General features: G+C 37.3%; 1 protein-coding gene across 3 annotated transcripts in view; it reads left to right on the top strand.

Moving 5' to 3' along the window:
* RBM41 (RNA binding motif protein 41) overlaps positions 1-23,245 on the top strand; it is a 76,369-nt gene that overhangs the window by 24,731 nt on the left and 28,393 nt on the right. For all 3 annotated transcript variants that reach the window (XM_022556682.2, XM_022556683.2, XM_022556680.2), the window contains one exon: positions 17,158-17,561. In XM_022556682.2, coding sequence (XP_022412390.1) covers positions 17,158-17,561 — 404 coding nt within the window. The remainder of the gene's footprint in view (positions 1-17,157; positions 17,562-23,245) is intronic.

Below are 23,245 nucleotides of genomic sequence, written 5' to 3' on the forward strand. Positions count from 1 at the left end.
AACTGTTTGAAAGTAAGAGACATTAAGAAGTTTTACTCCTAAATACTTGATTATGTATCTCCTAAGAATACAAAATGTCTCCTATATTATCACAGTATTATGATCTTAAGATATTTAATGTTATCACACTAATATTATCTAACATAGAGTTTGTAATTAGATTTCTCAATTTTAAATCCAGGATGCAATCAGGCATCACACATTGCATTTACTTTGCTTTAGAATAGTTCTGTTGACTCTGCATGTGTGTGTGTGTGCATGCGTGTGTGCGTGCACCTGCACATATCTGTCTGTGTGTCTGATTTTCAGAACATTGATATTTTTCAGGATTCCAGGTCTATGTTGTTTGTTTCATTGTGATTTTAATTTCATTTTCTTGATGAGGTTGGAAACCTTCTCAGACATTTATTGACCATTTGGATAGCCTCCTTTGTGAAGTGGCCGTTCAATTCTTTTGCCCTTTTAGCAAATGTAGAAATGTCTGTTTCCTGCATGAATGTCTTTCCATCTGTTTTTATCTGTGTCCAGATGCAGTCTTGTTTCAGAGGTCACTCTAGGTATGCATCAAAGCAGTAGTTCAGCCCCAAAGCCCTATGGTAGATATGGCAGATCTCAATGATAACTACTTACCTTCAGTACTGCTACAGAGAAGAGGGAGGTAGAAAAGTGCTGTGATTATATGTCATGAATAGTCTATCTCCAAACTTCATCTCTAATCTTACATGCATTTCTTATAAATTTAAAAAAGTTCTTTATCATTGTGGATACTTGCTCTTTGTTGGTTATATGTGTTGAAATTGTCTATTCCCATTCTTTGGCTTATCATTTCACTGCCTTTATGGTTTCTTTTCATGAATAAAAGTTCTTCTTTTTTTTTTTTTTCTCCCGGTACACGGGCTTCTCACTGTTGTGGCCTCTCCCGTTGCGGAGCACAGGCTCCGGACGCGCAGGCTCCACAGCCATGGCTCACAGGCCCAGCCGCTCCGCGGCATGTGGGATCTTCCCAGACCGGGGCACGAACCCGTGTCCCCTGCATCGGCAGGCGGACTCTCAACCACTGCGCCACCAGGGAAGCCCAAAAGTTCTTCATTTTTATGTAATAAAGTTTATTAATTTTTCCTTTCGCCTTAGTGCATTTTGTACTTTGATTAATAAATCCTCCCCTACATGAACTCAGGAAAATATTGTCCTTTATTCTAAAAGCTTTATGATTTTTTTCCTTTTACATTTAAGTCATTAAATTGATTGATTTATGTGTATAATATGATGTAAGGATTCCAGTTTCTTTTTTTTCATATAGATAACCGTCTATCCCAATACCATATATTGAAAATGTTGTCCACGCACTGTTATTGTATGTCTAGCTCTGTCATATATCAGGTATTCATATATGCATGGATGTTCTTCTGGGTACTTTCGTTCCTTTGATCTTTTTAGCTATTACAAAATCAATATCACTACAATATCAGTATTAATGTCTTGATACCTGGTACAGCAGAAGAACGATTCCTTCCACCTTGTTCTTCTTCAAAAGAGTTTTATCTACTTTTGGCACTTTGCTTTTCCAAATTTTAGAATCAGCTTGTCAAGTTCTACATATACACACACACACACACACACACACACACACACACACACACACAAAAACATATACTCTCTCTCTCATATGATATATATATATCATTTTTTTTTTTGCTGTACGTGGGCCTCTCACTGTTGTGGCCTCTCCCGTTGCGGAGCATAGGCTCTGGATGCACAGGCTCAGTGACCATGGCTCACGGGCCCAGCCGCTCCGCAGCATGTGGGATCTTCCCGGACCGGGGCACGAACACGGGTCCCCTGCATCAGCAGGCGGACTCTCAACCACTGCGCCACCAGGGAAGCCCTCTCATGTGATTTTGATTGAGATTCCATCAAGGAAATCAGTTAAGGACAATTGACTGGTTTATAGTATGAATCTTCAAATCTTGGAATGTAAATATGGTATATATTTTCATTCATTTAATTGTTCTTTAATGTATATTTTCTGTTTTCTATTCTAACATTTTGTGAAACTGAATAGGTTTTTTTCTTAATTTTTAAACAGCTTTATTAGGTATATAATTTACATATAATGAAATACACCTACTGTGTTCAATTAGGTGCATTTTACTAAATTTATTGAATTATGCAATCATTACTACATCCAATTTTAGGACTTTTCCACGACTCTGCAAATTCCCTTGAACCCATTTGTGGTAAATTACTCCCATGTCTACCCTAAACCTTTGTCTCTACAAATTTGCCATTTCTAGATATTTCATGTAAATAGAATCTTATAATATATGATCTTTGAAATTTTGCTTCTTTCAGGTAGCATGATGTTTTTGAAGTTTGCTCATGTTGTAGCATGTATCAGCAATTCATTCCTTTTTGTTGCTAAATAGTTTTCCGTTGTATAGATATACCACATTTTGTTTATCCCTTTACCACTTGATGACACTGGGTCGTTTCCACTTTGGGGCTATTATGAACAATGCTGTAAACATTCATGTCCAGGTTTTTGTGTGGATATGTTTTCATTTCTCTTGAGTGAATAGAATTTCTGGGTCATACAGTAACTCTATGTATAAACTTTTGAGGAACTGCCAAACTGTTTTCCAATGTTTCCAACTGTTTTCCAAGTAAAATGGAGGCACCATTTTACTTTCTCATCAGTGATGTATGAGCGTTCCTACTTCTCTACGTCCTTGCTAACACTTACTATTGCATATTTTTTTATTCAGCTATTCTTGTGGGTGTGTACTGTTATCTGATTGTAGTTTTAATTTAAATTTCTGTAGTAACAAATAATCTTGATACTTTTTCAAGTGTTTATGAGCCATTCATATGTCTTTTTTTGATGAAATGTCTATTCAAATCTTTTACCCAGTTTTTGATTGGGTTGTTTGTTTTCTTAGTATTGAGTGGTAAGTGTTCTTTATGTATTCTGAATACAAGTCCTTTACAAGATATATGCTTTGCAATTATTTTCTTCCAGTCTGTTTCTTTTTGTTTTCTTAATGGTGTTTTTTGAAGCACAAAAGTTTTTACTTTTAATGAAGTTCAATTTATTAATTTGTTCTTTTATGACTTGTGCTTTTGGTATCATATCTAAGAAATCTTTGCTTAATTCAAGGTCAGAAAGATATTCTCCTATGTTTTCTTCTAGAATAGTTTTAGCCTTTACAATTACATTTATTATTAATTTTGAGTTAATTTTTCTGTGTGAGATAAGGAATCAAAATTCATATTTTTGTATGTGGATGTCCAATTGTCCCAGCATTGTTAATTGTAAAGATTATTATTTCCCCATTGAATTTTCTTGGCACTTTTGTAGAAAAATCAGTTGATCACAAATGTTAATGTTTATTTCTGGACACTCATGTTGATTCCATTGATCTAGATGCGTACACTGTATATATGCCTATCCTTATGCTCTGAATCTCTTTACCTTTATAGTAAGTTTCGAAATCAGATAGTGTAACTCCTCCAATTTTGTTCCTTTTTCTCAAAATTGCTTTGGTTATTCTAGGTCCTTTGTATTTCCATGTAAATTTTAGAAGCAGCTTGTCAACTTTTTTACAAAAAAAGCCTGCTGGAATTTTATACAGATTGTGTTGAATCTGTAATTCAATTTGGGGAAATTGCTGTTTTAATAATATTGAATATTCTAATCCATGAATATGGAATGCATCTTCCTTTATTTTGATTTTCTATAATTTATTTCAGCAATGTTTTGAATTTTTCAGATTATATATACTTCTTTTACTAAGTTCTAAATATTTTATTCATTTTGAGGATATTATGAATGGAATTTTTCTTATTTCATTTTCTGATTGTTACATGTAAATATATAGGAATACAGTTGTATATCCATCTTGTATTCTGTGACTAAACTCTTTTATTAGTTATAGTAGTTCAGTGCATACCTTAGGATTTTCTACATAGACAATCATGTTGCCTATGAATAAAGACAGTTATTTTTTCCTTTCCTATCTGGTTCCCAGTCTAAGGGGGAAAACATTCAGTTTTTAACCATTAACTATGATCTTACCTCTAGGGTTTTTGTGCATGCTCTTTAGCAGTATATTACTTTCTTATGGGTACTGTAATTACCATAAATTTAATGGCTTAAAGCAACACAGAATTTTTCTCTTACAGTTCTAGAGGTCAAAAGTCCTAAAATCAAGATGTCCACAGGGCTGCATTCCTTCTGGGGTTCTCTAGGAGAGCCTTTTCCAGCTTCTGGAATCCACCTGCATTGCTTGGTTAATGGCCCCTTCCTCACATTACTCCAACCTCTACTTCCATCCTACCTCTCCTACTGTTTCTGACTCTTCTTCCTCCTTCTTATAAGGACCCTTGTAAATTACATTGGGATCACCTGCATAATCAGTGACTTAATCACATCTGCAGAGTTCCTTTTACCATGAGACATTTTCACAGATCCTAGGGTGTAGGATGCAGGCATCTTTGGTGCCTACCATGTGCACGTTGAGGAGGTTCCCTTCTATTCCTAATTATTTGAGGATTTTTTGAAAATCATGAATGGGTGTTGGATTTTGTGTACTACTTTTTCTGCACCTACTGTAGTGAGCATGTGGTTTAAAGTTTTAATCTCTTAACATGACATATTTTACTAATTGATTTTTAGATGTGAAAACAATCTTTCATTCCTGGGATAAATCCACTTATAAGTGTATCATGATAATCATTTTTATATGTTGCTGGATTAAGCTTGCTAATATTTTGTTAAGGATTTTTGTGTCTGTTTTCATGAGGGATATTGGTCTGTGGTTTCTTTTCTTGTGATGTCTTTCCTTAGCTTTGGTTTCGGTGTAATAGTGACATAGTAGAATAAGTTGGAAAATATTCCCTCCTCCTTTATTTTCTGAAAGTGTTTGTGCAGGGTCGATATTATTTCTTAAATATTTGATAGAATTCACAAATGAAACCATCTGGACCTGGACTTTTCTTTGTGAGCAGTTTGTTGATTACTAATTCAGCCTGTATATCTTATAGGTTTTTCAGCTGTTCTTCTTGAGACTGCTTTGTTAATTTATACCTTCCTTTGAATTTGTTCATTCATCTAAGCTTTCTCATTTGTTGGCCTAAAGTTATAATTAATGTTCCCTTTTAATCATTTCCATTTCTATAGGGTCAGTAATGATGCCTCCGTTTTAATTATTGACTTTAGTCATTTTTGTCTTCTCTCTTATTTTCTTGGTTGGTCTAGCTAAGGGTTTGCCATTTTGTTAATCTTTTCAAAGAACCAGCTTTTGGTTGCATTGATTTTTCTCTACTTTTAATGTTTTGTGTTGCACTGATTCCCTAATCTTTATTATTTCCTTCCTACTCCTTTGTATATAGTTCGCTCTTTTTCTAGTTTCCTAAGTTGGAAGCTCAGATTATAGATTTGAAAACATTCTTTACTGATATAGGTGTTTAAAGCTTTGTACATTGTTTTTTGTTTTTGTTTTTTTGCCAGTGACAACATCACGCACAGAGTGCATGATGCATTTTATTTTTTTTTATTTATATTTTTTTACATCTTTATTGGAGTATAATTGCTTTACAATGGTGTGTTAGTTTCTGCTTTATAACAAAGTGAATCAGTTATACATATACATATGTTCCCATATCTCTTCCCTCTTGCATCTCCCTCCCTCCCACCCTCCCTATCCCACCCCTCCAGGCGGTCACAAAGCACCGAGCTGATCTCCCTATGCTATGCAGCTGCTTCCCACTAGCTATCTACCTTACGTTTGGTAGTGTATATATATCCATGCCTCTCTCTCGCTTTGTCACAGCGTACCCTTCCCCCTCTGCGTATCCTCAAGTCCATTCTCTAGTAGGTCTGTGCCTTTATTCCTGTCTTACCCCTAGGTTCTTCATGACATTTTTTTAAATTCCATATATATGTGTTAGCATACGGTATTTGTCTCTCTTTCTGACTTACTTCACTCTGTATGACAGACTCTAGGTCTATCCACCTCATTACAAATAGCTCAATTTCGTTTCTTTTTATGGCTGAGTAATATTCCATTGTATATATGTGCCACATCTTCTTTATCCATTCATCCAATGATGGACACTTAGGTTGTTTCCATCTCCAGGCTATTGTAAATAGAGCTGCAATGAACATTTTGGTACATGACTCTTTTTGAATTATGGTTTTCTCAGGATATATGCCCAGTAGTGGGATTGCTGGGTCATATGGTAGTTCCATTTTTAGCTTTTTAAGGAACCTCCATACTGTTCTCCACAGTGGCTGTATCAATTTACATTCCCACCAACAGTGCAAGAGGGTTCCCTTTCCTCCACACCCTCTCCAGCATTTATTGTTTCTAGATTTTTTGATGATGGCCGTTCTGACTGGTGTGAGATGATATCTCATTGTAGTTTTGATTTGCATTTCTCTAATGATTAATGATGTTGAGCATTCTTTCATGTGTTTGTTGGCAGTCTGTATATCTTCTTTGGAGAAATGTCTGTTTAGGTCTTCTTCCCACTTTTGGATTGGGCTGTTTGTTTTTTTGTTATTGAGCTGCATGAGCTGTTTATAAATTTTGGAGATTAATCCTTTGTCAGTGGCTTCATTTGCAAATATTTTCTCCCATTCTGAGGGTTGTCTTTTGGTCTTGTTTATGGTTACCTTTGCTGTGCAAAAGCTTTGAAGTTTCATTAGGTCCCATTTGTTTGTTTTTATTTCCATTTCTCTAGGAGGTGGGTCAAAAAGGATCTTGCTGTGATTTATGTCATAGAGTGTTCTGCCTATGTTTTCCTCTAAGAGTTTGATAGTTTCTGGCCTTACATTTAGGTCTTTAATCCATTTTGAGTTTATTTTTGTGTATGGTGTTAGGGAGTGATCTGATCTCATGCTTTTACATGTATCTGTCCAGTTTTCCCAGCACCATTTAATGAAGAGGCTGTCCTTTTCCACTGTACATTCCTGCCTCCTTTATCAAAGATAAGGTGACCATATGTGCATGGGTTTATCTCTGGGCTTTCTATCCTGTTCCATTGAGCTATCTTTCTGTTTTTGTGCCAGTACCATACTGTCTTGATTACTGTAGCTTTGTAGTATAGTCTGAAGTCAGGGATCCTGATTCCTCCAGCTCCGTTTTTTGTTCTCAAGATTGCTTTGGCTATTCGGGGTCTTTTGTGTTTCCATACAAATTGTGAAATTTTTGTTCTAGTTCTGTGAAAAATGCCAGTGGTAGTTGGATAGGGATTGCATTGAATGTGTAGATTGCTTTGGGTAGGAGAGTCATTTTCAGAATGTTGATTCTTCCAATCCAAGAACATGGTATATCTCTCCATCTATTTGTACCATCTTTAATTTCTTTCATCAGTGTCTTATAATTTTCTGCATACAGGTCTTTTGTCTCCTTAGGTAGGTTTATCCCTAGATATTTTATTCTTTTTGTTGCAGTGGTAAATGGGAGTGTTTTCTTGATTTCACTTTCAGATATTTCATCATTAGTGTTTAGGAATGCCAGAGATTTCTGTGCATCAATTTTGTATCCTGAACTTTAACCAAATTCATTGATTAGCTCTAGTAGTTTTCTGGTAGCATCTTTAGGATTCTCTATGTATAGTATCATGTCATCTGCAAACAGTGACAGCTTTACTTCTTCTTTTCCGTTTTGGATTCCCTTTATTTCCTTTTCTTCTCTGATTGCTGTTGCTGAAACTTCCAAAATTATGTTGAATAAGAGTGGTGAGAGTGGGCAACCTTGTCTTGTTCCTGATCTTAGTGGAAATGCTTTCAGATTTTCACCATTGAGGACGATGTTGGCTGTGGGTTTGTCATATATGGCCTTTATTATGTTGAGGAAAGTTCCCTCTATGCCTACTTTCTGCAGGGTTTTTATCATAAATGGGTGTTGAATTTTGTTGAAAGCTTTCTCTGCATTTATTGAGATGATCATATGGTTTTTCTCCTTCAATTTGTTAATATGATTTATTACATTGATTGATTTGCGTATGTTAAAGAATCCTTGCATTCCTGGAATAAACCCCACTTGATCATGGTGTGTGATCCTTTTAATGTGCTGTTGGAGTCTGTTTGCTAGTATTTTGTTGAGGATTTTTTCATCTATGTTCATCAGTGATATTGGCCTGTAGTTCTCTTTCTTTGTGACATCCTTGTCTGGTTTTGGTATCAGTGTGATGGTGACCTCATAGAATGAGTTTGGGAGTGTTCCTCCCTCTGCTATATTTTGGAAGAGTTTGAGAAGGATAGGTGTTAGCTCTTCTGTAAATGTTTGACAGAATTCGCCTGTGAAGCCATCTGGTCCTGGGCTTTTGTTTGTTGGAAGATTTTTAATCACAGTTTCAATTTCAGTGCTTGTGATAGATCTTTTTATATTTTCTGTTTCTTCCTGATTCAGTCTTGGCAGGTTGTGCATTTCTAAGAATTTGTCCATTTCTTCCAGGTTGTCCATTTTATTGGCATAGAGTTGCTTGTAGTAATCTCTCATGATCTTTTGTATTTCTGCAGTGTCACTTGTTACTTCTCCTTTTTCATTTCTAATTCTATTGATTTCAGTGTTCTCCCTTTTTTTCTTGATGAGTCTGGCTAATTGTTTATCAATTTTGTTTATCTTCTCAAAGAACCAGCTTTTAGTTTTATCGATCTTTGCTATTGTTTCCTTCATTTCTTTTTCATTTATTTCTGATCTGATTTTTATGATTTCTTTCCTTCTGCTAACTTAGGAGTTTTTTTGTCCTTCTCTCTCTAATTGCTTTAGGTGCAAGGTTAGATTGTTTATTCGAGATGTTTCCTGTTTCTTAAGGTAGGATGGTATTGCTATAAACTTCCCTCTTACAACTGCTTTTGCTGCATCCCATAGATTTTTGAGTCTTCCTGTCTCCATTGTCATTTGTTTCTAGGTATTTTTTGATTTCCTCTTTGATTTCTTCAGTGATTACTTCGTTATTAAGTAGTGTATTGTTTAGCCTCCATGTGTTTGTATTTTTTACAGATCATTTCCTGTAACTGATATCTAGTCTCATAGTGTTGTGGTTGGAAAAGATACTTGATACAATTTCAATTTTCTTACATTTACCAAGGCTTGATTTGTGACCCAAGATACGATCTATCCTGGGGAATGTTCCATGAGCACTTGAGATAAATGTGTATTCTGTTGTTTTTGGATGGAAAGTCCTATAAATATCAATTAAGTCCGTCTTGTTTAATGTATCATTTAAAGCTTGTGTTTCCTTATTTATTTTCATTTTGGATGATCTGTCCATTGGTGAAAGTGGGGTGTTAAAGTCCCCTACTATGAATGTGTTACTGTCGATTTCCCCTTTTATGGCTGTTAGTATTTGCCTTATGTATTGAGGTGCTCCTATGTTGGGTGCATAAATGTTTACAATTGTTATATCTTCTTCTTGGATCGATCCCTTGATCATTATGTAGTGTCCTTCTTTGTCTCTTCTAAGATTCTTTATTTTAAAGTCTATTTTGTCTGATATGAGAATTGCTAGTCCAGCTTTCTTTTGGTTTCCATTTGCATGAAATATCTTTTTCCATCCCCTTTCAGTCTGTGTGTGTCTCTAGGTCTGAAGTGGGTCTCTTGTAGACAGCATATATATGGGTCTTGTTTTTGTATCCATTCAGCCAATCTGTGTCTTTTGGTGAGAGCATTTAGTCCATTTACATTTAAGGTAATTATTGATATGTATGTTCCTATTCCCATTTTCTTAATTGTTTTGGGTTCGTTATTGTAGGTCTTTTCCTTCTCTTGTGTTTCTTGCCTAGAGAAGTTCCTTTAGCAGTTGTTGTAATGCTGGTTTGGTGGTGCTGAACTCTCTCAGCTTTTGCTTGTCTGTAAAGGTTTTAATTTCTCCATCAAATGTGAATGAGATCCTTGCTGGGTAGAGTAATCTTGGTTGCAGGTTTTTCTCTTTCATCACTTTAAATATGTCCTGCCAGTCCCTTCTGGCTTGCAGAGTTTCTGCTGAAAGATCAGTTGTTAACCTTATGGGGATTCCCTTGTGTGTTATTTTTCTCTTGCTGCTTTTAATATGTTTTCTTTGTATTTAATTTTTGACAGTTTGATTAATATGTGTCTTGGCGTATTTCTCCTTGGATTTATCCTGTATGGGACTCTCTGTGCTTCCTGGACTTGATTAACTGTTTCCTTTCCCATATTAGGGAAGTTTTCAACTATAATCTCTTCTAATATTTTCTCAGTCCCTTTCTTTTTCTCTTCTTCTTCTGGAACCCCTATAATTCGAATGTTGATGCGTTTAATGTTGTCCCAAAGGTCTCTGAGACTGTCCTCAGTTCTTTTCATTCTTTTTTCTTTATTCTGCTCTGCAATAGTTATTTCCACTATTTTATCTTCCAGGTCACTTATCCGTTCTTCTGCCTCAGTTATTCTGCTATTGATCCCATCTAGAGTATTTTTAATTTCATTTATTGTGTTGTTCTTCGTTGTTTGTTTCATCTTTAGTTCTTCTAGGTCCTTGTTAAATGTTTCTTGCATTTTGTCTATTCTGTTTCCAAGATTTTGGATCATCTTTACTATCTTTATTCTGAATTCTTTTTCAGGTAGACTGCCTATTTCCTCTTCATTTGTTAGGTCTGGTGGGTTTTTATCTTGCTCCTTCATCTGCTGCGTGTTTTTCTGTCTTCTCATTTTGCCTATCTTACTGTGTTTGGGGTCTCCTTTTTGCAGGCTGCAGGTTCGTAGTTCCCGTTGTTTTTGGTGTCTGTCCCCAGTGGCTAAGGTTGGTTCAGTGGGTTGTGTAGGCTTCCTGGTGGAGGGGACTACTGCCTGTGTTCTGGTGGATGAGGCTGGATCTTGTCTTTCTGGTGGGCAGGTCCACGTCTGGTGGTGTGTTTTGGGGTGTCTGTGGACTTATTATGATTTCAGGCAGCCTCTCTGATAACGGGTGAGGTTGTGTTCCTGTCTTGCTAGTTGTTTGGGATAGGATGTCCAGCACTGTAGCTTGCTGGTCATTGAGTGAAGCTGGGTGCTGGTGTTGAGATGGAGATCTCTGGGAGGTTTTTGTCGTTTGATATTATGTGGAGCTGGGAGGTCTCTTGTGGACCAGGGTCCTGAATTTGGCTCTCCCACCTCAGAGGCATAGCACTGACTCCTGGCTGCAGCACCAAGAGCCTTTCATCCACACGGCTCAGAATAAAAGGGAGAAAAAGTAGAAAGAAAGAATTAGTAGAAGAAGAAAAAAGAAAGAAAGAAAGAAAAAGAAGGGAGGGAGGGAGGGAGGAAGGAAGGAAGGAAGGGAAGGAAGGAAAAGAAGAAAGAAAGAAGATAAAGTAAAATAAAATAAAGTAAGATAAAATATAATAAAGTTATTAAAATAAAAAATAATTATTAAGAAAAAAAAACAGACGGATAGAACCCTAGGACAAATGGTGGAAGCAAAGCTATACAGACAAAATCTCACACAGAAGCATACACTTACACACTCACAAAAAGAGGAAAGGGGGAAAAAATCATAAATCTGGCTCTCAAAGTCCACCTCCTCAATTTGGGATGATTCGTTGTCTAAAGGAGGGAAGGAAGGAAAGAAAGAAAGAAGATAAAGTAAAATAAAATAAAGTTATTAAAATAAAGAATAATTATTAAGAAAAGAATTTTTTAAAAACCCAAAAACGGACAGACAGAACCCTAGGACAAATGGTGGAAGCAAAGCTATACAAGACAAAATCTCACACAGAAGCATACACATACACACTCACAAAAAGAGGAAAAGGGGAAAAAATCATAAATCTTGCTCTGAACGTCCACCTCCTCAATTTGGGATGATTTGTTGTCTATTCATGTATTCCACAGATGAAGGGTACATCAAGTTGATTGTGGAGCTTTAATCCTCTGCTTCTGAGGCTGCTGGGAGAGGTTTCCCTTTATCTTCTTTGTTCTCACAGCTCCGAGGGGCTCAGCTTTGGATTTGGCCCCGCCTCTGCGTGTAGGTCGCAGGAGGGCGACTGTTCTTCGCTCAGACAGGACGGGGTTAAAGGAGCCGCTGATTCAGGGGCTGTGGCTCACTCAGGCCGCGGGGGAGGGAGGGGCACAGATGCGGGGCGAGCCTGCCAGTGTGACGTTGCACCAGCCTGAGGCGTGCCGTGCGTTCTCCCGGGGAGGTTGTCCCGGGATCCCGGGTTCCTGGCAGTGGCGGGCTGCACAGGCTCCCCAGAAGGGGGGTGTGGATAGTGACCTGTGCTCGCACACAGGCTTCTTGGTGGCGGCACCAGCAGCCTTAGCGTCTCATGCCCGTCTCTGGGGTCCGCGCTTTTAGCCACGGCTCATACCCGTCTCTGGAGCTCCTTTAAGCAGCGCTCTTAATCCCTTCTCCTTGCGCACCAGGAAACAAAGAGGGAAGAAAAAGTCCCTTGCCTCTTCGGCAGGTCCAGACTTTTCCCTGGACTCCCTCCCGGCTAGCTGTGGTGCACCAACCCCTTCAGGTTGTGTTCACGCCGCCAACCCCAGTCCTCTCCCGAGCCTCAGCTCCCAGCCCCGCCTGCCCCAGCGGGTGAGTAGACAAGCCTCTCGGGCTGGTGAGTGCCGGTCGGCCCTGATCCTCTGTGCGGGAATCTCCTCGCTTTGCCCTCCGCACCCCTGTTGCTGCGCTCTCCTCCGCGGCTCCGAAGCTTCACGCCTCCGCCACCTGCAGTCTCCACCTGCGAAGGGGCTTCCTAGTGTGTGGGAACCTTTCCTCCTTCATGGCTCCCTCCCACTGGTGCAGGTCCCGTCCCTATCCTTTTGTCTTTTTTCTTTTCTCTTTTACCCTACCCAGGTACGTGGGGGGTTTCTTGCCTTTTGGGAGGTCTGAGGTCTTCTGCCAGCGTTCAGTAGGTGTTCTGTAGGAGTTGTTCCACGTGTAGATGTATTTCTGGTGTATCTGTGGGGAGGAAAGTGATCTCCACGTCTTACTCTTCTGCCATCTTCCCGGAAGCTCCTCTGTACATTGTTTAATCTGTATCCATAAATATTATGTTGTGTTTTCATTTTCATTTAGTTCAGAGTATTTTAAAATTTCCTATGGAAGTTCTTTGACCTTTGGATTATTTAGAAGTGTGTTGTTTAATTTCCAGATATTTATATTTTCCCAGATTTCTTCTAGCAGTATATCTCTAATGTGATTCCATTATGGTCAGAGAAATACTTTGATTTCAGACTTTAAAATTTTTTTGAAGCATACTCCCACCTTGGAACCCTCACTCCAATATATGATAGATTACTTCACTTTCTATAAGGCTTCTCTCAAATGTCACCTTCTCAATGAGACCTACTCAGACCAACAGTGAAATTGCAACCAACACTACCACCACCTTCTAGCCCTTCCAGTTATCCCTTATGCTGCTGTACTTTTTCTTTTTCATAGCACTCATAACCTTCTAGCATACCATATAATTTACTTAGTTCTTTGAAGATAGGGATCTTTGTTTTATTAATGTGTCCGAAGAACCTAGAATACTACCTGGATCATAATAGTCACCGAATAAATATTTTTGAGTATATACATTAGTATATTCATCCACTTGGTCATATGTAACCAAAATTTGTTCACTTTTGTTGTAATATAGGATTTCATTATATAAACTTACTACAGTTTTATAATTGATTCTTCTTAGGTGGATACTTATATTTTTGCTAGTTTCAGGCCTGTTATAAATAGTACTGATCTAAATATTCTTATTATTGCATTCTGGTGCACTATGCCCAGATTATTCTAGGGTATATATGTAGGAGTGGAATTGATGGGTCATATTATGAGCATATATTCAGCATTAGTAGGTAATGTCATGGTGATTTGCACTGTGGCTGCACATTCCTACCAGCAATGTATGGGGGCTCCATTTGCTCTACAGCCTCACTGACATGTGGTATTGGTATTCTTTTTTATTGTTTGCCAATATGGTATTCCCTTCTTAATTAGTATTTCCCTGAATTCTAATATTGAGCACTTTTGCATATATTTATTAGCCAGTGTATTTCCTCTTTTGTGAGGCACCTTTTTCTGTCTTTTGCCCATTTTCCTAATGATTGTGTTCTTTATCAGTTATTTGTATAGCAAATATCTTTTTCCATTCCGTGAGTTTTCTGTTTAGGATATTTTGATGAACAGAAGCTTTTAATTTTAATGTAGTTGAATTTGTCGATATATTCCTTAATGGTTAATGCTTTTTGAGTCTTAAGAAATCCTTCCATAAATATTCTTATACCTTGCTGGTGGAAATGCAGAATAGTACAATTCCTACAGAGTGGAATTTAGCAATGTATAGAAAAATTACATACACATTTGCCTTTTACCTCAGCAGTGCCACTTCTTAGAATCTATTTCAAAGATATACTGAGAAAATACAAAATCCTGTATGCAGAAGGCTGTTTGTCAGGGCATTATTCACAATAGCAGAAAAGACTGGAAACAACACCAAGGTGCATCAGTAAGGGAGTAGTTGAATAAACTATTGTACATCCACACAGTGAAGTACTATGCAGCTATAAGAAGGAAAGGGAAGAGCTCTATACATTAATATGGAATTATCACCAGGATATATTGCTAAGTGAAGTAAGTTACCTTTTATGTAGGACAGGGGGTGTAATGAATTTTATATATATATATATACACACACACATAAATATGTGTGGTGTGTTTGTGCCTATTTGCTTATATTTCAAAAAATAAACAATGGAACCATAAATCCAAAACCTAATAAAATTATTACTTATGGAGAAGGAAAGGAGTGGGATGAAGGGGACAGAGGTAGAAGTGAGACTTCTGTGAAGGTACTGTATAACACAGTTTTCACTTTAGACCCATGTAAATGTTTTGCATAGTTTAAAAATTTAATCAAAAGGGAAAAAAGATCAATCCTTAACATTTGTAAACAGCCTGAAGCAAATGAGCCTAACTGTGAATAAAGTTGGTAGCATAACCATATAGAGAAAATAATTATTTAAAATGACTTCAAAACAGTATTTGTATATTCCGAATGGGATATATTTTAGGGTCAAAAGTAACTGCAAAGAATTATAAAACTGTATTAAGTAGTTTTGTTGTTGATAGTCATATTAGTATTGTTGATAACCATATTAGTATTGTTACTGACATTTAAAAGTTCTATATATTGTAGGAAAAAGCTAATAAATAATTTTGTTAATATCATTAGGAGCCAATATCTTAAGCACATGTGAAAAGAGATACAAGTCAAAAATCAAGGAGTTTGAGTTAAAACCTTGTAATCTTAAATTTGAAGTGGAAACACCAGTATGAATTTATGATTTATTTTTCGTAAAAATTTTCCTACCTTTGTTCACTGAAAAGGCCTAGAAGCAACAACAACTCAACATTTATGAACAGAACTAGCAACGTATTGTGGTTTCTAAACATTTATTTCCCACTAACAGGAGACAGCGGTCCTTAGAGAAATATTCCAGCTTTGAGTCAGGAAATATGCAAGATGAGCTTAAGACATCTTGCTGTGCCAGAAAACTGGAAAGCAATACAGGAGCCAATTTTAAGGGACTTTCACTAGTCCTGAGTGGGATAATTTGACCACTAAAAAGAATGACTACATTTAATTGAAACACATCAAATGTATGAAAATACAGGTCTCACAATTATACTAAAAATAATCATTTTTAACACTTTTAAAGTACCAACTTGGGCTTCCCTGGTGGCACAGTGGTTGGGAGTCCACCTGCCGATGCAGGGGGCACACGTGGGTTCGTGCCCTGGTCCGGGAGGATCCCGGGTGCTGCGGAGCGGCTGGGCCTGTGAGCTGTGGCCGCTGGGCCTGCGCGTCCGGAGCCTGTGCTCTGCGGCGAGAGAGGCCACAGCAATGAGAGGCCCACATACCGCCAAAAAAAAAAAAAAAAAAGCACCAACTCATTACTTTTATAGTTGGTAAATAATGGGAAGCAAATCAAGCATTTATCCTGCTTTTGCTGTATGAACTGTATGTAGGGAAACCACATAGTTGATGACGGTAAGTCCATTATAGAATTCCAGATAATAAATACAGAAGAAATAATAGAAATAATAAGTACAAAATAAATAATAGAATTAGGGGAGCCCCATTTTACAACTCTTAATAAATTAATGGATTTAGGCAATGGTCATCAATAGATGCAAAACCCCTTAGGTGAAATGTGAATGGGAAAACTTCATAATAGAAAGATCAGACTAATACCACCTGAATCCACTGATCAATTTTAGCATCACTAGAAAGGGGACCACTAAACATTATGTGCCTTATGACATGATGTAATAGGAAATACACATCTATATAATATATGGAGGATTCTTGCCTAAAAATATTGAACCCAAATCTCAATCAGCACTATCCAATGCACCTTTCTACAATGATGTAAATGGTCTTTATTCTGCCCAGTATGGTATCCACTAGCCACATGTGCTTGTTGAGCATTTGATATTCCTAATTTAACAGAGGAACTGACATTTTAAAAATTAATTTAAATAGACTCGTGGCTAGTGGCCACATTGAAAGCATAGCTCTAGTTTTAACTGCCAGTTTGTAAGAAATAGAGGGGATTGAGGAACAAGTTAAATAATATGAGGGGCAGCCAGTCAAATTCATTTGTTCTATGAACAAATGATGTGGTTTCTCTAATAAATCAATGAGATGGGGGAAGAAACAGGTTGGAGGGGTGGGAAAGAAGGGGCACTGTTTGTTTTTTTAATGAGGCTTAAAAGATATAACAGCCAATGGCTGGTTTAGATCCTAAACCAAGTGTAAAAAGATATCTTTGAGAAAATCAGGGCCATTTGAATATGAACTCAGTAGTAGATAATGCTAAGGAATTATTATTAATTTTGTGAAGTATGATAATGCCATACTAACATTTTTCAAATGTCTTTATCAGTTAGATGCATGTACTTGCATGATCCTGAGAGTGAGCACCTCAAATTTTGTACCCCAGGTGCCTCACTTGCCTTACCATAAGCCCGGCCTTGCCCAAGATGCACTGTAATAACATAGCTATATATTATTGTCATTTTTCACAGGTTGTAAACACCTGCCCCAGCAGAGTTTCATTATCTGAGATTCAAATTTTAATTTTTATTAATTTGTCAAAGGTTGTATTGGTAGGCTTTGTAGAACTTCCCTATCTCTTTGTCTTGATCCAGATGAATCCCAAAAGAAGAACAAAGGTGATCCCATGAACAACCTGGAAAATTTTTACCAAGAGATGATAATGAAAAAACGTCTTGAAGAGTTCCAACTAATGAGAGGTGAACCCTTTGCTTCCCACTCACTGGTCTCAGCTACATCAGTGGGAGATAGTGGCACAGCTGAGAACCCGTCATTACTCCAGGACAAGGGAAAACAGGCAGCACAGGGTAAAGGTCCCAGTCTCCATGTGGCAAAAGTTATTGATAATTCACCTGAGCAGTGTTGGACGGGGCCTAAGAAGCTGACGCAGCCAATAGAATTTGTCCCAGAAGATGAGATCCAGAGAAATCGTTTGTCAGAGGAAGAGATCCGAAAAATTCCTATGTTTTCTTCATATAATCCAGGGGAGCCAAACAAGGTATAGGCCAAACCAAGAAAAAAAAATGGGTTTTTTTTTATTTACTTCTACCTAAAGTAATACTTTTATATTAGCTTTGATTATACCAAAGAATCATGACATAAGCGCAGTGATTGTGTTTTTCCTTGACCTTGACTATTCATTCTCTGCTATATAAGTAGCTCTGACTATATAAGTAACATATTTCCTTATGATGTTCTTTGTGGTTTTCTAAGGTCTTAAGCTACTCTTAGAATTTTAAAGAAATCTTGATCAGACTCTAGTCCATACCCACTAGAAACCCTCAACTGAAAAAAAGTGACCTCTAATTTCCTAGGCTACTAATCAAGTAGTATTCATAGTACCACCATATCTGGTAGCCATGGTGCCTGGTTGTGAGTAGGGTTTACTATTACCGCATGAGTTTTCTCTTCAGAATGCTCCACCTGGCTTTTATATGACATATGACTTAAGTTGCTGATAGCTAAGCAGCAAAGTGAAAGCACAGGGCCTCTAAGCCTTGAGGAATTGGCAAATATCTAAGAAAAGTTGTAAATAATCCTTGTTTTGTTGATCATATCATTATTTCACATTCATGGTATGTGTTACATACAGAATTGAAAATTTCATTATCATGTCACTCAAGCAACACAAGCCCCTGGAGTATATACTTGATTGTGTCTAATTTAAAAAACAAAACTAAAAAAATAATGTTAGCTTCTGGCTGTCCCTGAATTTTTACAAAGGCATCGTAGGTAAGGAATATTAAAGCAGTTTCCTTTGAATGATTGCATTTCTAATATATTCTTGATGTTCAAGGGTAGCTTGATTTTTATTTATTTTTTATTATGAAATATTACTCATTATAAAAAGTTACAGAGAATAATATAGCAAAAACCTTTGTACCAAGCCAGCCATCTTTATCAATTCTTGCCTTTTTTTTTCTTGGCCATGCCACGCAGCTTGTGGGATTTTAGTTCCCTGACCAGGGATTGAACCCAGGCCCTTGGCAGTGAGAGCACAGAGTCCTAACCACTGGATCGCCAGGGAATTCTCTATCAATTCTTAACAGTTTCCATATATGCCTAATTAAAAAAAAATAAGGCCTTATGGAGACGCCTGAAGACTTTCATGTATCCCTCCCCAATCCCATTCCTCTTTCTCCTTTCCAGTGGTAACCACGATCCTGTATTTGCTATTTATTGTTCCCATCCGTGTTTTTATATTTTTACTATATATCTATATATTCATAAACAGCATATAGTTTTACATATTTTTAAATATATAGATGATATCATACTCTACATACCCTTCTACAACTTGCTTTTTTGACTCAATATACATGTTTTTGAAATTTATTTCTAAAGGTATAAGGAACTATGTAGCGTTCCGTTGTAGAACGATACTATAATTCATTTATCCATTCTCCTGAAGATTTTTTCTTTTCATTTTTTTCTGTTATAGACAGTTCTGCAGCAAACATTATTGTACATATCTCCTGTTGCATATGTACAGGAGTTTCTCTAGGACAGGTTTTCAAATTTTAATTTACTATTAGTAGGTCACAACCAGCAATTTTTTTAAAGAAATGAAATAGAATAGAAAATATCAAAGTGCATTCCATAGAGTAGTAAGAATGATTATTGTTTCTTGAAGCTTTTGTTTAATATGTGTGTGTGTGATATGTATGTGGGCCAGAATATAAAATGCATTTCTTCCTATAGATCTCAGTCAAAAAGGCCAGAAAAATATTGCTCTATTGCAGTGATTCTCAAATGTTAGTGTGCAGCGGAATCACCTGGAAGACTTGTTAAAACACAGATTGCTGGGTTCCGCCCTCAGAATTTTTTGTTCTATACATCTGGAGCAGGGCCTGAGAATTTGCATTTCCAGTTTCCCAGGAGATACTGATGATGTTGCTGGTCTGAGAGTGACATTTTAAGAATCACTGTTCTATATTACATATCTAGGAGTGGAATTCCTGTGATATAGGGTATGTGTATCTTCACCTCCATGAGCAGGGTTTAAGAAATCTCTTTTACATCTTTGCTAAGACTTTAAAGTTTTTGACTTTTTATTTTTGCCAGTCTAATGTGTTTGAAAGGTATCTCATGGTTTTAATTTGCATGTTCCTGATTTCCAATGAAGTTATGCATGTATTTATACATTCATTAGTCTTTCAGGAACCTTCTATGAATTGCCTGTTCTGTTTCTTTGCCCATTATTTGATTATTTAGTTTTTAATGTTATTTATAGATTTTGATTATTTAGTTTTCGATATTATTTATAGATTTTATTTTAAAATTCTGGATACAAACCCTTGCTGCACCTGGTGAGTAGCTTATATTTTTAACATTGTTTCTGATTTCTTTTGTTAAGCAGAAGTCTTTCATTGTAACGTAATTAAATCATCAGTATTTTATTTGATGGTTTGTGCTTTTTGAGACATTTTAAGGAAATCTTTCCCTACAAATCAATAAGAAAAAGAGAAACAACCCAATAAAAATGGCCAGAAGATATGAACAGGCAATTCACAGGGGAGAAAACATGAATGGACAATTAACTTATAAAGTCTCATTAGTAATCAAAGAAATGCAAAATAAACTACAGTGAGATACCATTTAACACCCAGGATGTTGGCATACATTTAAAGGCCTGACTGTGCCAAGTATTGGTGAACGTATGGAACAGTAAGAACTCTTAATATACCGCTGGGTGAATATAAATGAGTACAGCCACTTTCAAGAACATTGTGGCAATATCTAGTAAAATGAAAGATGCTCATACACTGTAAGTCAGTAATCCCACTTCTTGGTATCTATCCTAGGGGAACTCTTACACACGCACATTAGATGTTATGAGGATGCTCATAGTAGCATTGTTTATGAACAACATACATGTTCATAAGCAGGAGAATGGATAAAGCATGGTATATTCATAAAATAGAATACTATACAGAAGAAAAAATGAATGAAATAGAACTACAGGTATCAACATGGATGAAACTCAAACAATATTGAATGAAAAAAGTTTGTTGCAGACTTTGGGTTTCAGTGCCAACATGTAAAGTGCTTAGAAGTCATCACTGCTCTCTTAGAACAGGAAGAACAGCTGAACAAACTAAAAATCAATGACTTTTCTTGGACCCATCAGGGATTTGACATCAGAGAGCAAACTGCAACCCTGAAATCTGGAGAGACAGGCAATTACAAAGAGTGACAGCCCAGATCTGCTTATCAGGAGCAGAAAGCACTAGAGCCATAAACTGGTAGGAACACTTAAGTGGTAACTTTGACAAATTGCAGGAAGCAGAGTGTAGATTAGTGTTTGAGTAACAAACACCTGGGGGCCACAGTCTATGGGGTTCCCCACATTTTCATGACTTTTACCTTCAGGAACTCCACTGGGTTCTCAGTGTGAAGAGCCAAGAAAAATCTCCTGCTCCTGGCATGGTGACAGGAAAAGTAATCAACTTGAAATACATCCAGATCTTCTACTTAACAAAGAGCTATCCAGCAAGTAAAACAACTTTACCAAAGCCTTCTCTAGTGTGGGAGAAGGGAAATTATCCAACTCGAGGCTCCTCTAGCCTTACTGTCTCATCTAAGAGAAAGAGAATAAAAGCTGTGAAATACTTGTGAAGGTTACAGGCTGGGTACATGGGCACAATAAAAGACTGAAACTTAATTATAGGATTGCAGAATGTTTTCCCATACCCCACACCTTACTACCACATCAGCAGGGCTTCAGTACGTTAACTGTGGATTACAGTCGAAAGACCTGCAAGACTCAGACTCTTAAGACGTTTTTAGGGAAACCCAAAGAAAACAAGGGAGACAAAAACAAGGACATTAGAGGAAATTGAAAAACCTCTGACACCTACAGCTAGAGTAAACATTAAACACAGCCCAGCTTCTAGCCAGATTAACATAAAACCTCACATTAATGACTTGTTTATCTCAGTTTCTATTATGTTATGCATTGTGTCTGGTTTTCAGCAAAAAAGAAATGATAAGGCATGCTAAAAGCAAAACCACAGTCTCAAGAGACAAAACAAGCATCAGAACCAAACTGAGATACAACATAGGTTTTTGAATGATCATATATATGGAATTTAAAATAACTATAATTAATATGATAAAGAGTCTGTTAGAAATAGTATACAACATGTAAGAACAAATGGATAATGTAAGCAGAGAGATAGAAACTCTAGAAAGATGCAAGAAATCAAAAACACTATAACAGAAATGATGCCTTTGGGAGTTCCCTGGTGGCCTAGTGGTTGGGATTCTGGGCTTTCATTGCCATGGCCCAGGTTCAATCCCTGGTCAGTGAACTGAGATTCCTGCAAGCCATGCGGCATGGCCAAAAAAAAGAAAAAGAAATAATGCCTTTGATAGGCTCGTGAGCAGACTGCATACAGCCAAGGAAAGAATTAGTAAGCTTGAAGTTACGTCAATAGAATCCTCCCAAACTGAAATGGCTGAGAATTTCCCAAAATTAATGACAGACACCAGACCACAGATTCAGAATCCAAGCAAAGAACACAAAGTAGGATAAATACCAAACAAATACACCTAAGCATATCATGTTCAAACACAGAAAACTGTGAAGACCAAGAAAAAATCTTGAAAATGGCCAGAGAAAAACTCTCTACCTATAGAAGAACAAAGATAATAATTATACTGGATTTCTCATCAGAAACTATGCAAGCAAGAAGAGAGTAGAGTAAAATATTTAAAGTGATGAAAGAAACACCCACCTAGAATTCTGTATCCAGGAAGAACAATCATTTAAAATTGGAAGAAAAATAGTTTATCAAACAAACAAAAACAGGGAATGTACAACAAACTAAATTAATATTGGATTATAACCCAAAGTATAGAATATCTATGAGTCAATACTGATAATAAAATGACTGAATGAATCAATAAATGGGGGAGAGGAGACAAATATCCCATGAAGAAGAATTCTAAATAGTTTATGTAGATGCTCCACCTCAAGGAAGGGAAGCATAACTCCTGACTTCTTAGTTTTGAGCTACTCTTCGTGACTTCTTTCCAAAGAGTACAGTATGGAAATACAGAAAAAAAAAAAGTAATGTTGCAGTGTAGAAACCCAGCAAACACTGCCTCAGGTGATTGAAGCGAAGATCAATCATAAATCATGTTGATAGTATGTGCGTTTGATATGATGTGATCAAAATTGTACTTTTTCTCTGTAGTCTTCCTCCTAGTAATCCATAACCACAATATAACCATAGGAAAACATCAGAAAAATTCTAGTAGTGGGGACTTCCCTGGTGGTCCAGCAGTTAAGAATCCACCTGCCAATACAGGGAACACTGGTTTGATCCCTGGTCCAGGAAGATCCCACGTACCGCGGAGCAACTAAGCCCGTGTGCCACAACTACTGAGCCCGCGCTCTAGAGCCCGCAAGCTGCAACCACTGAGCCCACATGCCACAACTACTGAAGCCCGCGCTCTGTAGAGCTCATGCGCCACAACTACTGAGCCCATGTGCTGCAACTACTGAAGCCTGCATGCTCTAGGGCCTGCGTGCCACAACTACTGAGCCCAAGTGCTGCAACTACTGAAGCCCGCATGCCTAGAGCCTCTGCTTTGCAATGAGAGAAGCCGCCACAATGAGAAGCCCATGCACCACAACGAAGAATAGCCTCCCCCTCACCACAACTAGAGAAAGCC

Source organism: Delphinapterus leucas, chromosome X (assembly GCF_059928025.1).
Source record: "Delphinapterus leucas isolate spDelLeu-1000000601 "Yukka" chromosome X, BTC_Dleu_Yukka2, whole genome shotgun sequence".
NCBI classification, from domain to species: domain Eukaryota; kingdom Metazoa; phylum Chordata; class Mammalia; order Artiodactyla; family Monodontidae; genus Delphinapterus; species Delphinapterus leucas.